Source organism: Epinephelus lanceolatus, chromosome 3 (genome assembly GCF_041903045.1).
Source record: "Epinephelus lanceolatus isolate andai-2023 chromosome 3, ASM4190304v1, whole genome shotgun sequence".
In the NCBI taxonomy this organism is placed as follows: Eukaryota; Metazoa; Chordata; class Actinopteri; order Perciformes; family Serranidae; genus Epinephelus; species Epinephelus lanceolatus.
In genome coordinates this window covers 38,290,561-38,306,583 of record NC_135736.1, presented here as the reverse complement: position 1 = coordinate 38,306,583, position 16,023 = coordinate 38,290,561, and the positions used below count along the sequence as shown (strand labels likewise).

The following is a 16,023-nucleotide window of genomic DNA, read 5'->3' as shown; positions in this document are numbered from 1 at the left end:
AAATAAAATAAAATAAAATAAAATAAAATGATGAAATGAAATAAAATAAAACAAGAAAAATAAAATAAGTGACAATAATAATAATAACATTAAACAACAAATAATGAAATAGTGAGAAAAATCTATATTCTATTCAACAAAAAGTCAACAAAAATGTACAAGTCCCAATCTCTGAATTCTAAATACATATTGAAATTTTGAAAAAAATTACATCTCCTCTGACTGACTTCATAGTCTGTAAATTTAAAAGAACTGCTGCAGAGTCAATACACAGCATCACCCTATCTGTTCTCACTTCGTCCACCCACTAAACACCAACAATCGCTGTCATCATCTCAGCTGCAGCCTATAATTTATCTGTAATTCTATTCCCTAAAATGAATTTGAAATCATGGGATGTAAACTCCTGTTCCTATGGAATCTTTTTGATCTTTTAAGAAATCAGTAAGATTTTATAAAAATGATTCCTTACTGGTGTGCAGGTTCCTATTTCACTTTCCACCCACTCTGTCTTTAGCTCAATGAAACTAAAATCCATTTTTAGCCTTAGGAAATGGGGGAACAGTAATTATTGTAGTAGGGGTATATTAAAAGGTGTTTCTTTTAAAACATTTTCCTGTATAGCAATACTTTGAATAAAATATCTTGACGGTTGGAACTGAAAGATCTGGCACTGTTGAGGCTGGAAACAGATTAAAGTGTTTTCTGTTTTTCGCTCCTCTGTTTACGGCAGAGCCAAGAGTAGGCCACTGCTGGTATGTTTTGGATCATTGTCCTGCTATAAGACTCCAGCTGTGTCTCATCCTCACGTTCTGGTAAATGGCAACAGGTTCTTCTCAAGAATTTTCCGGTACATTTTGGCTCTCTTCACTTTCTCATAATTTGGGTTGTGCTGAGGAGGAACAGCCCCATACTATCATGCGTCCAGTGGTGTAGTGGAAGGTATACTCAGGTATACGGGGTATACCCAGTTCTTTTTCTATCCAGTGACAGTATACCCACCTATCAGCTAAAAAGCCATTGTAAAATATAGGAGAGTATGCCCACTTCCTCATGGGTAACCTACCTATCTACCTAGCAGTACACCCACCTCATCAACTACCACTACACCACTGGATGCGTCCAAACTTCACTGTAAATATGGTATGTTTAGGGGCCTATATTTCCCCTCCAAATATGATGCTTTGTCTTGCTGAAAAACATTTGCAAAATAACATTTGGAGAAGCCTGTAGATTATTGTGTGTGGACACACTTCACAAGAGCTTTCTCAAAGTTCACTTCACACAAACAAGATAAAATTGAAACAAAATTAACAAAGTTAAAATTGTTTAGAGTATTATGGGACTGTGATGCTAAGTATATCACACACCCACACAGACACACACACACAGACACACACACGTGCCTGTTAAGACACTCTCCTCTTTCAACTAGTGTGATGGAGGAGGTGAGAGAAACATTTGTCAGTCATAAATAAAACTCCTTCAACTTCTCTCCTGCTTAATAACCACATCAACAGCCTCTCCCAGAATTTATGTTATTACCATTCACATTTTTAGGTTAATAAAGAAATGGTGGGCCAACAACTATTCTGGGCAGGGCTGGCCTGGTGTAGACGGAGCAAACTTGCTGAGTGACTGGAATGGAGAATGGAGGCAAAATATGAGAGAGCATGTGATGAGCAAGCAACAGTCGGAGCATGTGACAAAGATGATACATGCACTATGGTGAGTGATATCGTGTGCGTGGCCCACAGTTGGATCAGATTGAGAAAACAGCTTCTAGGCTGTTGCCAGTGGAGTTCATGAACCTGACTGGGTGACCATGTCATGCTGAATCCAGAGTTTAAATCTTTGGATTTATTCATGTGGGGTCACTTGTGGTAAAACTGCAGGATCATGGCTACTCAGATGGCTGCTGAATTTACTTATCGCTCTCACTTCATGGTACCCTGACTTTCCTGAAGACGTGGTGATGTGATGTGGTGAAACTTCCTTTAATTAAATTCAAGACAGATATGACTATTTGGTGATTTGAAAGTTATTGCTTATTCCCAGGGCTATAAATACAAAAGGCCATCTTAAAAATTTTGTTGCTGCCTATTAACGCTAGAAGGTCAAAGGGCCCCACAAGCAGTTATTACATCCACACTCTTGCCAGCTACCAGCTAGCATGCTAGTTAGTTCTCTCAGTACAACTGGAAGTATTGCTGTCACTAGAATTCAAGATGTCTCCTTCCATATGGCAAAATGATGGATGGTAACACAACACTGCGTCCCACTCGTCATAACGTGCTAGTAGGTTAAGAGTTCAGTGCTTAAACGACGTTTACCACAAGTGATTGAGATACAAAACTAAAATCTTACAGTATTAGTTACAGTTGAAGGGATATTAAAAAGCAATTCACAAACTAAAACCAGGAAAGAGTCCAGACAGTGATGGTTAAACAGCTGAGCTTTATAAGGAACTTAAGGTAAGAATGGGTCTCCACTTTACATAGAGCTTTACATTGGGCACTAGGGAATGGGACATGGGATTCCCTGATTACAGTTATACATAAAGGGGGCAAGGGCCCATCTGATTGTGGGGCATACAGGCCTATAGCCTTACAACATGTTGACCAAAAAAATATTAAACAGCAAAGCATTATCAGATAATGTCAGATGTATGTTTAATATAATTCACCACATACAGAAAACAGCGGCCTGAGCATTTGTTCTCACTCTGGATGCACAGAGTTTCTTGGCCTTTCATTTTTGCAATCTGTCAAAACATTTGTCTTTAATATCAAATTCAGATGATGTGTTTTGCTGTCATGTCTTTGCCAGAAATGCATCAGGGCACATTTGCATTTCAAAAGATATGTGGTCAAATGAGTTACAGACCACCTCAGCAAGTAGTTTGAGTGAATTCATCATAATGCATCTAAATGGCTGTTTAATGTATTTAGTGCTGTACACTTGGGTTTGGATTATCCAAGATCAGCGTTGGGTAGGTTGCTTTTAAAATATAAATTGTGATAAGTAATGCGATGATAAGTAATTTTGATTGTCTCATCAAAGTAATGTAACTTATTACATTTGATTCCTTACTTTTCCAACAAATGTTTTAAATCAGGCAATAAAGCTGAAATATGTCTGTAAATAGGCAATGCCAAAAGAGGGTATTCCTCTTGATTAGTAACTGTAATTAAATTGCATATTTTTCGAAATGTAATTGGTTACAGATTGCATTACATATTGGTTACAGATTATATTAAATTGCACATTTTTTCCCAGTAACTGTAACTGAATACAATTACATTTATTTTGTTGTTTAATTACTAGTTACATGTAACTAGTTACTCCCCAACACTGCCCAAGATGCATGTTAATATCAGCTGCAAACAGGCTGCAGCACCCACATCAAGGTGATACCTAAATCAATAATTTCATTGAAAGAAAGAGCAAAAATTAGAGGTTTCGTGTCTTTACAGGCGGCACGGTGGTGTAGTGGTCACAGCAAGAGGGTTCCTGGGGAGCCCTTCTGTGCGGAGTTTGCATGTTCTCCCCGTGTTAGCGTGGGTTCTCTCCAGGTACTCCAGCTTCCTCCCACAGTCCAAAGACATGCAGGTTAATTGGTGACTCTAAATTGGCTGTAAATGTGAATGTGAGCGTGAATGGTTGTCTGTCTCTATGTGTCAGCCCTGTGATAGTCTGGCGACTTGTCCAGGGTGTACCCTGCCTCTCCCCCAATGTCAGTTGGGATAAGCTCCAGCCCCCCCGCGACCCTCAAGAGGATAAGCGATTACAAAAATGGATGGATGGACAGATGTCTATACAGCACATTCTCACTCTGACCTCGTCACATATCGCTGCTTGGTCGTGGATTTTCCATGTCGACATATGACGTGCAAGGTAGCCTGGGTTTGGCTTTACTTTGAGAAGCAAACAGTGGCCTCCTCAGTGAAAGTCAGTGATTGTTGGACCTAACCAACACCCCTGCTGCCTGCCCTACTTGGACTTTGGCCCCTTAACTTACATTGTTGTCCGTCTGCATTTCCTCCCATGCCAATGTGAAAGTATGGCTTTCTTTCATTGGCATCTGACTTTGGAATGAGTCCTAGTTGGTCTATCAGATTTAGAAATTACTTTGCGCCTCTGACAGGGACACTTGTTTTTAAGAAAAAGATTGTTATTCTTTTTCCATATATATGTAATTTTTTTAAAGGGGAGGTGACTTATTTGTTCCTTGTTGTAATATACAGTACTTGTCAAACTTCACCACACCACGACAAAAATGTATGTATGAATGAATGGAGTCAACTTGTTGGGCAGGGGCTGGTTTTGAGGTGTTAATCAAGCACAGTCATACCTGAATGTGCCGCCAAGAACTTGTTGGTAGATGTTAGCATAAGTAACACTCCGTACAGACCAATGTAATCATTAGCTGCTTAATGGAAATCCCAGTGATGATTACACAACACTGTCTATGCTTGGCAAAACGCTCGTAACATTTCACTTTGGTCTGCACTTGTACACACACACACACACACACACACATACACACACACGCACAAATAGCCTGTGCGGATGCTAGTAATTTGTCATTGCTATGATAAGCCAGCAAGGGGAGACTGATTTACTGTCAGTGAGACTGAGGAGAAAACAAGGTGACAAAATGAGGTGGAGGGGTGCAGAAATGTTGCTTATGTCTGTTTATATTAGAGCCAGATGAGACATACAGATGGAAAGAGCAGAGAAAGTTTGAGGAAGGAAAGCTTGGAAATGGACCATACATTTTTTTTATCAGCAGGAATTCAATTTGAATACTCAAGTCTCAGGGTGCACTCCAATAAGCATTTATGACAAAATGTTTAATCAAAATAAATTCATATAATCAGCTCAATAAGTGGATATGTTTATGGGAAGTTCAACTTAGGTGAACTGATTAATAGTAAACCATTTGGACTGTGCTGACCGTGGATGCGTTATAAGAACTGGGTACCCGACTCCAAGATTCACTTAAATATAAATTGCTCTTCCAGCATGGCCAAAAAAAGTTTTACTGCTTCCTGGTTTGCCGCCACATTGTGCAACCCACTGCGTGCAGACTTTCCCTTAGAAAGATGTGAGGCACATAAAAATAACTTTTCCAGGCTGGAACATATAAAACATTCAAGGTTTAGTAATACATTATTACAGAGGTTGTGTTTCTTGTTGTTTATAATTTTGACAGATAAGGTTATAAAAATTCCTCCATACTTTGATATTAGCCATCATTTTAACTTTAGCTGCCTCTGGTTGATAAACATAATCAGGATTAACCTGCTTGTCCTACATCCTCTACCGCATCAGTCCCTCTTTCTTCTATTTTTGGGCCTTGGAGCTTCAGTAATGTTAATAATCAACAGCAAGTGTTTAACACTTCTGCCATGGAGGTGTTTCTGAACATAACTTCTCTAATTTTTTACTTTTTCAAAAGTATGAAAAATCTTATTTCATTGTAAAACCACATGCAGCATATTGATTTGCTCAGCCTATCCTTGCCCTGCTCTCACTCTGTTCAACATGAGACTGCTGCAGGAGTGTGAGCTCCATGCAAAGGACAATTTGTGAGAGTCCGCCAGCACACACAAGGTGACAGGGCTAACTGTAAAAACACATAGCTAATATTACCTAACGGTGATAAATGGATTTAACAACGGGGTTGAGACAATTTGGTGTGAGATTGTTGGGACCGAGGCCCTGTCCAAATACCCACACTTGGGCCCTGAAGTCTTCCCTGAAGTGCACTTGCCGAAAGTGTAGTTAGGGGCGTAAGTGCACAAGGGACCGACACTGTTTAAAAAGGAGAGTTGGGACAGTTGTGTACACGTCACTAACCCTCAGATCCAAGTATTGATGCTGATGCCAAACCAACAGGTAAATTAAATTAAATTTTATTCTTGAATTTACCTGTTAATAATGTGTATATTAGCTGTAACGTCTTTTTTTACTCTACTGTTAACGTAGCCTAGATTACCGTTATTCCTATTAAAACGTTTTTTGCTTGGATAAATTGTGGTAAATTGTGATATAAAATAAACTATAAAGACATACGGTAATAAAATAATAATAATTAAAGACACAATCAAAACTGTAAAGTGATGTGGACTGTCATACAAACCTCCAGTCAGCTGTAAACTGTATATTATTTCATTATTAACGCCCTGTCATGTATTATTAAGTCCACATAGCGTGTTGTTTGATGTTATGTTCCTCTAACGGTTGTTGTCAGTTGGAGTTAATGGCTCGCAGACACGTCAGTTACCGTTTGAAGATGGTGAGTTGTACCGGCCAGCTGTGCAGTGTTAGGGTGTCACGGCACTACAGAGGATTCTGGGTAAAATCCTTCAGCAAAGTGAGGTCTGATGCGCACTAGGGCTGACCTTCGAATCCACTTATGGACATTCGAAGCTTCGGAGCTCAGAACGAATTTAATTCGAAGCATTCGCCGACAGGGGGGTGGGGTTAAAAAAATAAAAAAATAATAATAATAATTATGGCGAAAACATAGTTTCTTCTAGCACTAGAATTAACATGAAAATATTCACAAACGAAAAAACACTAATGGTCGGTGATAAGTAGTGTTTAACTTTTGATTGAACACTAAATTAAAACCCTCAGCGCATACTGCAGCACAATCAAACAGATGCGCAACTCAGAGCATCAGAAGTGTCTCTGACACCAGACTCAGAGCAGACCGGTGGAACTGGAAAATGCATATTTTACATCAATAAAACCTATTTTATCATTATTTTGAGTCACATTGTTGAAAGAATTTAGTCGTCTGTGTTCAAGCAGGATAATAGCAGGTCTCCATTGTGCGTCAGGCTTTCTATTTCCTTGTCGGAGATTTTTTCTTTTTTAATTACTACTTACGTTTTTCAAGTGATTTCCCAGATTTGTTGTTGAGTTGTGATATGCCAATTGCTTTTGGCAAATCTGGTTCCTGGGGGTTGTCGGGGCATATTTTAAAGCGCAACCACACATCTGATGGCCTCTCGGACATGTCTGCAGCTCCGAGCGCGCTCGTTGTCAGTATTGGACTGGTGGGGGTTAGTGTTGTGTTTAAGGCCTCCCCCCAAAAAACGGGAAAAGAAGCGCCGAAGCTTCGATTTTTTTTTTCACGATCGAATCCCGTGCCATCGAACGAAGCTTCAAAGCTTCGAATTTTTTGGGTCAGCCCTAATGCACACTTTCGGAAGGGGTACATTAAGGGCGCAGGTTTGCACCTTTTGATAACAACAGAAGACAACTGGGACACCCTACGCACTTGCACCCCTTAGCGGGTGCGCGCAGTTAAGAGGCACAAGGGCACAAGTGCGGATATTTGGACAGGGCCCAATTAACAGCTCGATGGTGGATGTTAGCCGCTGCTGCTGTGTTGGCTTGTGCTAACCACATAGACATCTAACTGATCTATCTATCTATCATTTATCTCTATCTATTATTTTATTTATTTGTTTTATTTCATTTATTTTATTTTATATTTTATTTCATTTCATTTGTTTATTTAATTATTTTATTTCATTTTCATTGTATTTTGACAGCAGAGCATTTCTAAGTCTTTTTCTTACAAAGACAATGACATAGAAGAATCCAATAAATTAATATTTTCATTTCATAGAACAACTCCACGATCATAGAGCTTGTAAGCCTATCGCTGTGCATTAGATACAGATGTGGTTTCCACCTCTCAAACATTTTGACCTGACAAGGCTCCAAATAAATGTACAGTTGTTACATTTTCTTCATGACCAGGTACTAAGACATTTGAAACATAAGAGAAACTGTGTTGATAATGACTCTAGATATACCAAAATAACTCTGCAAAGTGTAATTACGTAATGTGCATGTTATACAAGAAAGAAAGAGGAGATGGAAAGAACAGAATGTAATCAAATGGCTGTTCCTGTGGTCATCTGTTTCTGCAATGAGTTTGCACTGCTGGACCCTCTTAACCTGAATGTCAGGGGTTGAACTTTATTAGCAACTAGCCACTGCGCGTGCACACACACACACACACACACACACACACACACACACACACACACCAGCTTGACCACTGCAATGTGGTACTGTAATCTTAGCTATACTGACTGCTGGCACATGTGTTTGGTTTCATTTCTATCTGAATCACACCTAGTAGAAGTTGTCACTCCTCGTCTGGGTATTTGAACTATCTCCAGTTCAATCACCAAAGAGTCCTTCATTCAGTAGTAGTTAGGAGTAATTCTGTCCAGTTTTCAGCGGACATATCTTGGACATATACAGTCTTGTTCAGGACTGACCACATGCTGTGGTTTAGCCCTTGTGTTCCCACTTGATACTTGTTTCTACACTCAGACAACATTCCTGAATTGAGTCATATGAATGACTTAAGTAGATCGTGTAGATCAAGTGTTGCCTCTGATAGTGGATAGTGGATCAACATACTGCCAGGAAAGACCTGCTAAAATCTCGGTCAGGTATCTCTCTGAGGGCAAGGCAGGAGAAAAGCATGAAGGAATGGTGGATGTGGATGTACATGTATATGGAGGACTATGAGTAGGGATGAGTGTGTTCATCATTATCAGTATCTGTGTCTGTTCAACCAACTAAATAATCTACATCTGTATCTAAATAATCTACATCTGTATCAGAACGAGTTTAAATCTGAAGTGGGTGAATTTAAACTGGAAATGGATAGGACCTTACCAGAAGTTGTTATTTTAAGCCAGAAATGACTATGAGTCAATCAGAAGTTACTATATTTATTATTTATACAAAAACTATTTACAGAACAGCCTCAGGATTGAGCTTCAGATCACTTTTGATCACAAGAGACTGAACATAGCTACCCAAATGAGGATTTTCCTTTATCACAAGTACAGATATTGAAACACTGGATGATACTCGCACTCATACTAAGTATATTATCTGTCACAGATACCTGTTCCATGCAACTAATGGCTCAACCCTAACTATGGGGAAGGCCTAGAAGACAAATGGAAAGAGTGGCAAAGTGGAGAGTCCATGGTTGAAAGTGGAAGGTTTACAGAAACATACAATGCAAACCTTCCACTTCCACACGTTACACAATATGTTGCACGTTTCATACGTATCGTATCACTGCTTCTAAACCAATGTCGTATATAAGCTAATGTTGTCGTCCAGCAGCCTGTTCTCATCCTGAAGTTGGTAAATACTGCCCCTTTGTCAATGATTTTGGCATCTGACACCAAAAGCCAAAAGCGATCTTTTGCAGTAACGCGGCCAGAAGTAACCTTTTGTGGTGTTATGACAGCCAGACAGCACCTGTTGTGGCAGTATGATACACGGACAGGTGGTGTCAGTTCATAACGCAGCTGGATGGCACCTGTGGCAGCAGTATGATACACCATGATGTCAGATTGAAACGCTGCTAGTAAGAGCGTAATATAAGGAGCTGGAAAGTATAAGGTGGGAGGGAGGGGTTATAGACAGGTCCAACAAAACCTGGACTTTCACCCGGGAGCCCGGTGTTTGCTTTCCGTATGGATGTGAACCCAAATCATGATGTTTCTTTCTAAACCTAACCATGTGCTTTTGTTGAAATCCCAGCATCCCAGAAAGTCAACAGTAAATGCAGGAGGATACCTAGTGCATAATATATGTAGACGTGAAAGGTCACTGACAAACCAGCCTTATGTGACGAGCCGGGATGAGAAAGTGTTGCATCCAGAGGTGGAGAACATGGTGGCTGGTGTGACACCTATGAGATGCCTCCTAAGATGACCACTGTTCAAGACCAACAAAGACCAAAACTAATGATTTTAGCCATTTTTCCAGCAGGGATGGTGCCATGAACAGCTGGTGTTTCAAGCCAAAACATTTTTTCCCCATAACCAAGTCGTTTTTGTGCCTCAACCCTTTGTGTTGCTGAAATGTAAAGTTTCAACGTATGCCTTACATAGTAACATGCAAATGTAAGGTATCTGTGGTTTGCAGAAATGTACAATGCCAACATTTTCCCCAGAAATTGGGTTGTAGCAGGCCATAATCCACAATCATACTGCAGTCCCATGAATGCCATGAGTCAGGAGTCTGCTAACCCAGCATAGGTTTGCTCAGTGCTCAGTCATCCATATTCAGGCCATCACTTTGTATTCAATGTTTGAACTACTGTTTGAACAAGGGACAAAGAAAGTATTTGATCTGTTCAAATTTAAAGTTCATGAGCAGAACAGACCATGCCTTGTACTCCAGTGGAGGGTGTTTCTAAAATGCACTCTGATCCTGTTGCCCTATAAGAGAGACAATATATTTGTTTTCTCTGGAAATGCAAAATAAAGGAAACTAGCAAACCATGCTGAATGCATACTGTATCATTTAAGAAGTAATGTGCTTAAGCATTTTGGATTCAATATTCCTGAATACTCTCTAGTGGTTTAGGATGAAGCTATGTGTTGCATTTGAATTGAACAACACAAAACTAAACAAATTGTGTGTTTGTTCTCATTGGTTCAAACTTGATTTTGTGGGCAGACAAACGATTTGAATAAACCCTCCTGCTGAGGCACCCACCAAACCCTGTACTTTACAAACACGTTTTTTTGTTTATAAATTGATGACGTCACTCACTAGGTAGCAGCTACATAGGTTTTACTTTATAGGGACAGGTGGTGTGTTGTGTTGGCCTAGAACAACTATTTTAAGAGTCTATCACAACTAGAACAAACGTATGAAGCACATGAGCAGCAGATGTCGCAACACTGACCATCAAAATACCTCAGAGGGTCAAACTGTGCAAGACAACCCGGCATAAGTTGTCTAATTGTGTCTTCAAGATTTATGGACCATTTTACTGCTCGTACATCTCTGAGGGGCCAAGGCCATGGAGTGATCTCGGGTCATGTTAGTGCTCTTATTCGTCATCGCAGTGAGAGCCAGTTCAAGTTTTATGGCCTTGTCTTTTGCCACTCCTCACATCTTCCAGGGATTAGTTTAGGGGTAACATGGGCTTAGGGTCCGGTTTAAAGAAAACAATTTCTATTTTCAGATTTGTAAATTGGATGGAGATTCAGGATTAGATTTAGGTAAAGGCTTAGGTGATCAATGGAAGGTCAAAAGACAAAAAATGGGAATACGCATACGCTGATGTTTGTCAATATTTCAGAGAAGTTAAGACTGGGCTAATTTCACAGTGAGCTAGATCATGTGAACAGTTGTTCAAACCCAATCGCCAGGCAAAATGTTGGCATTGTACATTTCTGCAAACCACAGATATGCTACATTTGCATGATATTATGTAGAGGACATGTTGAAACTTTTCAGTACAACATTGTGGTTGACTTGTTGTTAGGTTTAGGCACAAAACAACTTGGTTATGGTTAGGAAAACATCATGTTTTGGCTTAAAATACCAAGTTTCGGGGGCACAGTTTCAGCAGGAAATGCAATTATGTCTCTGTTAAAAACAACTGCTTGTACATATCAAAAAACCAGTGGAAAAACAGCAACGAGTCACTACAAGATACCCACATTTGATGGCTAAACGTCTGCTGGAAAATGCAGCAATGACTCACTAAATCACAACTATTTTTGTTTTTTACTGGTCTCAAACAGTGGTCTGCAGCTTGGCAGGTGGTTCACCTAGGTGACATACCATCCACCATCCCCTCAACCTCACAATGACAATGTCAGCTCATACACTATGTCACCTTAGAAACACTACTATGATGTGAAACATACAATGTATCTGTGGTTTGCAGAAACATATAATGCCAGCATTTCCTTCTGGTGACTGGGCTGAATGTGGACAACAGCAAACATGTGTTTACATTTATCTGAGCATTTATTTTATGCTCAAAATCTTTTCTTTGCTCAAAAATGGTCCATAGTGTGTTTAGGATAGAGGCACAGATGTATTTCCATGTAGGTGTTGTAAGTTCTTTTTTATGGCCTGAGTAAACGATAGATGTTGCAGTCACATGATGTGTTCTGCTGGGATATCTGGTTAGACATAGGTGGGAATTATATCAAAACAGGGAATGCTTAGTCCTCACCATGGCACTTCAACAGCAGTGTGCAAAATGTGGCAGCTTATAACCATCAGTGCAGTGTTACCGCAATAAACCATAAACCATTAGCATAATTTTAATTAGAAGCCAGAGGTAAGGAGGTGATTTGGAGGTGATTATGTCCCTGTGCTGGGGCACAATCCCTCCCTCTCTCTGTGTCAGGCAACATGCCTGCTATATGACTAACATCCCAGAGCGTCTGAGCAGGACGGGCCTGAGGTGTCTATGATTTGTAGCAGCAGGGTCATGGGGAACCCTCTCCTCTCTCGTGGACTAGAAATACTACACTCGCTCTTCTGCAATCTATGAATATTTTTTCTCGAGACAGCGACCAGCAGCAGGGTCCAATAATGCCAGATGCCCTGGGGAAAGCTGTATCTAAGAGTTTGCTGTTTGTTAGTTAGCCTATTTAATAGGGCTTACAAGCATGTCCTAGACCTGACCTGACACATGACTCACACACAGGTGCCAACTGATCAGATCATGTTCACAGAAACATCACTGTCATAGTCACACAGGGCCATTTTTAGACATATGGACTAGACAGTGAGCCTCGGGTGCTACCAGCTGGTGGGGTGTCAAAGAGAAGGAGGAAATATTTAGCCGTTTATTTCAGATGGCCAGGCTAATGCACATCTAAGGCATTAAACATATGATGAACCTGCTGAATGCTGCTTATTATGCTCTTGTGTGGTTCATTTGCTCAGACCACTGTGTTAAGTAACAAGATTACTTATGCTCCATGCAAACAGCATAATATAATTCCATGTCTGAATGAAACTCGCAGGGATTATTTGTGTGCAGCTGTGTTTTCAACTCCAGTCATCAACAAAAGATGATCAAATGATTTACATGCTGAAATTGATCACATAGTCAGCGAGAGGCTGGCTGACCCACAAAATATATTGCTGACTTCAGCTGATAAGGGATATCTATATGTCCACTTGGAGGAGGCATGATTAACTGGGAAAAGAAGTATAACATTATCTTCCTTTACTGTAGAGGATGGCAGCAGTTAAGTACAGTCTGCTGAATGCTCTAACGACAGTGCAGATTAACTTCTCAAGTCCACACCAAAGCGCTCACAACAACAGCATGTAGCCTACAAAGCGGAACTAGAAAACTGCCACCTTAACTATTATCTATACCGTTATTATCTTAGATGACTGGCATACTACATAACATGGGGCAAAGGGACATTAATAGTAGCAGTACTACACTATAATATAAAAACAAAGTATAAAGTGTTGCTGTATTTATTATTTATTAGAAAACTATTTACAGAACAATTTTAGGATTGAGCTTCAAATCATTTCCGATCCCAGGAGTAAGAGATCGAACACAACTACGCAAATGAGGATTTTACTTTATCACAAGTATGACCATTGGTGCTTTTTACTTGGATGATACGCATACTCATAATGAATACACTATACGGGGCACTTGGTGGCTTGGTGGGAAGAACGAGCGTCCAGTGTATGAGGGCAGTGTCCTTGCTGCGGCGGCCATGGGTTTGGTTCTGGCCTGCGGTCCTTTGCTGCATGTCGTCCTCTCTCTCTCTCTTTCTCTCTCTCTCTCTCTCTCTCTCCCCCTTTCACACTTAGACTGTTATGTCCAATAAAGACAAAAAGCCCTCCCCCCCAAAAAAATCTAAAATGTACATTACTAGTCCATACCCATTGAGTACAGCATACCATACCATGACTTAGTCATACCAAAAATTAGAAAAAAACAACAACACTCGGCCACAGGGGGAGCCACAGCGATCGGTCGCATTTTAAGCATTTTTCTGTTGTTATAGCGCCACCCAGTTGCCAATTAGAGTTAAATTTCTCCAGTCACCTTGAGGCATCCTGTTCTACATATCTACCAAGTTTAGTTAAAACTGATATGGCGGTTAGGCCTAGATAAAAAATTAGCTCTCTAGCGCCCCCATTTTGTTTGATGGGGTCAATAATGGAGGGGTCCCCTCAGATTATGTGTGGTCATATGCCTACAAAGTTGTGTGGTGATCGGTGAAACCCTTGAGATGTTATACACCTTTATGTGATGAGCCACGCCCTCTGCAATATTCATTGCCTTATAGAAGCTCAGTTTTAGTAAGTTTTCCAACTTTTGCCAAGAGGGAACTTTAGATATTGGTCCCTAGATTATGTTCACCCAGTTTCATGCAGATCGGTCAAACTTCCTAGGAAGAGATTGATTTTAAGTGTTTTCAAAAAATTCAAAATGGCAGAAAATCTATATAACCGGAAGTTATGGGTTCTGGCAAATGTGTTCCTCATGAGGAGAGGCATCTCTGTGCAAAGTTTCATGTCTCTAAGACATACATGGCATGAGATATGCCCATTCAAAGTTTGCAATTTCAATTGGTTGCTATAGCGCCCCCCTTTGGCCAATTGATGTAATATTGCTTCATTCGCATCCTCCCATGACCCTCTACCACTGTGCCAAATTTCACATGGATTGACCAAGTCAGTGAGGAGAAAAACGTGGAACAGACACACCCACACAGGCAGAGTTTTTATTATTATATAGTAAGATATGTACCGGATACTCATTTCCTCCAAGTATCCTGCTCAACCCTAATTTCCACTCGAAACTGGTGCTTAAAATGTTACCAAAAGCAGGAAATGAAGGAGGACCCCACCCTCCCCTGCTTCATATGTGTCCCTCCTAATGCTCAAATGAAACCATCTATCGCGTGCTGTGAGGCTGTCACAGAAACGTGTCATGGCTTCTCATGGGATGTGGTGGCTAAAGCAAGCCAAACCTGACCCATGTAAAAAAAAAAACCTCTGCATTAGAGTGTTGAATTTATGCGTGTGTGTGCATATGTGTGACAGAGGATCAGAGAGAGAATGTTAAAGCATGCTGACAAGCAGAGGCTTATGGGATAAACCTTCGAGATTGTAGCTGTCTGCACCGCGTGAAAAATGACTCCTCTCCGACAAAAACATGGAAATGATACGGAGCACAGCTGGAGTCATGCTATACACATCCATTAACACCTAACTGCAAACAAAACACAAACTGACAGGTGTAAACGCTTCATAGCAAAAACACTAGTCAAGACTGTTGATTTGTGTTTTCTCTCACTGCTGTCATGATAAATGTTCTGTCCACAACTGCACTGATTGACATACAGTGACCTTAAAGGTGTGTTGTGGATCTTTTCATTGGTGGAATTTCAAAAAAGCAGCTTTCATACTTTTTGACTCCTGATTTTATTCTTGCCTATAGTAACTGTATCTTAAATTGTACTTATTTTACTTTCATGTTAAATCATCAACATTTTGATGCCTCCATTTCACACCCAATTTAGTCTGCTCGAGTGGACTGTCTGAATTTTATATCTATTGACAAATCCATTTCCAAAATATCCATTAATACAGCTTGAAGTTTTTAAATTGGTATTTTCAAAACTTCACTAATCATTAAAAAAGATGGACAAGGGTTAGATAAGTAGCATGCATGAAGAGCAACATGCAAAAGTGGTAGTGGGTTAGAATAAGGGGTGAGAGGGATGAGTATAGACTAATCTATGGGAAAAGTGGTGAAATAACCAGCACTCCAAATGCAAACACATCCTCTTTATCAATAACATCTCTGAGTGGCTTTCTATTTTATTTCATGCTAGTAAAAAGGGTGAACAGGCACAAAAGGACAGACAGATTAATACTTATCTCCAAACTTTAGACACATGAGAGGCTACTGACTTTATTTTCCTAAACTGTCCGTGACTTGCCCCTCTCACCTAACCCCACTACTCACTGATGAGCTGCTTTCGTGAGGTTAACGCTGGTCCTCTGAGCTCGCTTCTTCTTGCTGGTCTTCTGCATCTCCAGAGCACTCTGGAAACCCAGATCACCTCCTTCAGAAATCCAGTGAGTACAGATTGAAATGATGGATGGAAATGACAAACGAAAAGGCCCGAGACTGAAGAGCAAAAGACAGGA

The 16,023-nt window shown here is 40.2% G+C and overlaps 1 protein-coding gene across 2 annotated transcripts in view; it reads right to left on the bottom strand.

Annotated features, from left to right (window-relative positions):
- The window catches only part of LOC117254879 (uncharacterized), a 34,371-nt gene extending 18,348 nt beyond the window's left edge, over positions 1-16,023 (bottom strand). Inside the window, exon 1 of one of the 2 annotated variants that reach the window (XM_033623325.2) lies at positions 15,839-16,023. In XM_033623325.2, the coding sequence (XP_033479216.1) occupies positions 15,839-15,906 (68 nt within the window). In that variant the 5' untranslated portion in view covers positions 15,907-16,023. The remainder of the gene's footprint in view (positions 1-15,838) is intronic. The other variant, XM_078166329.1, reaches the window with a different exon arrangement.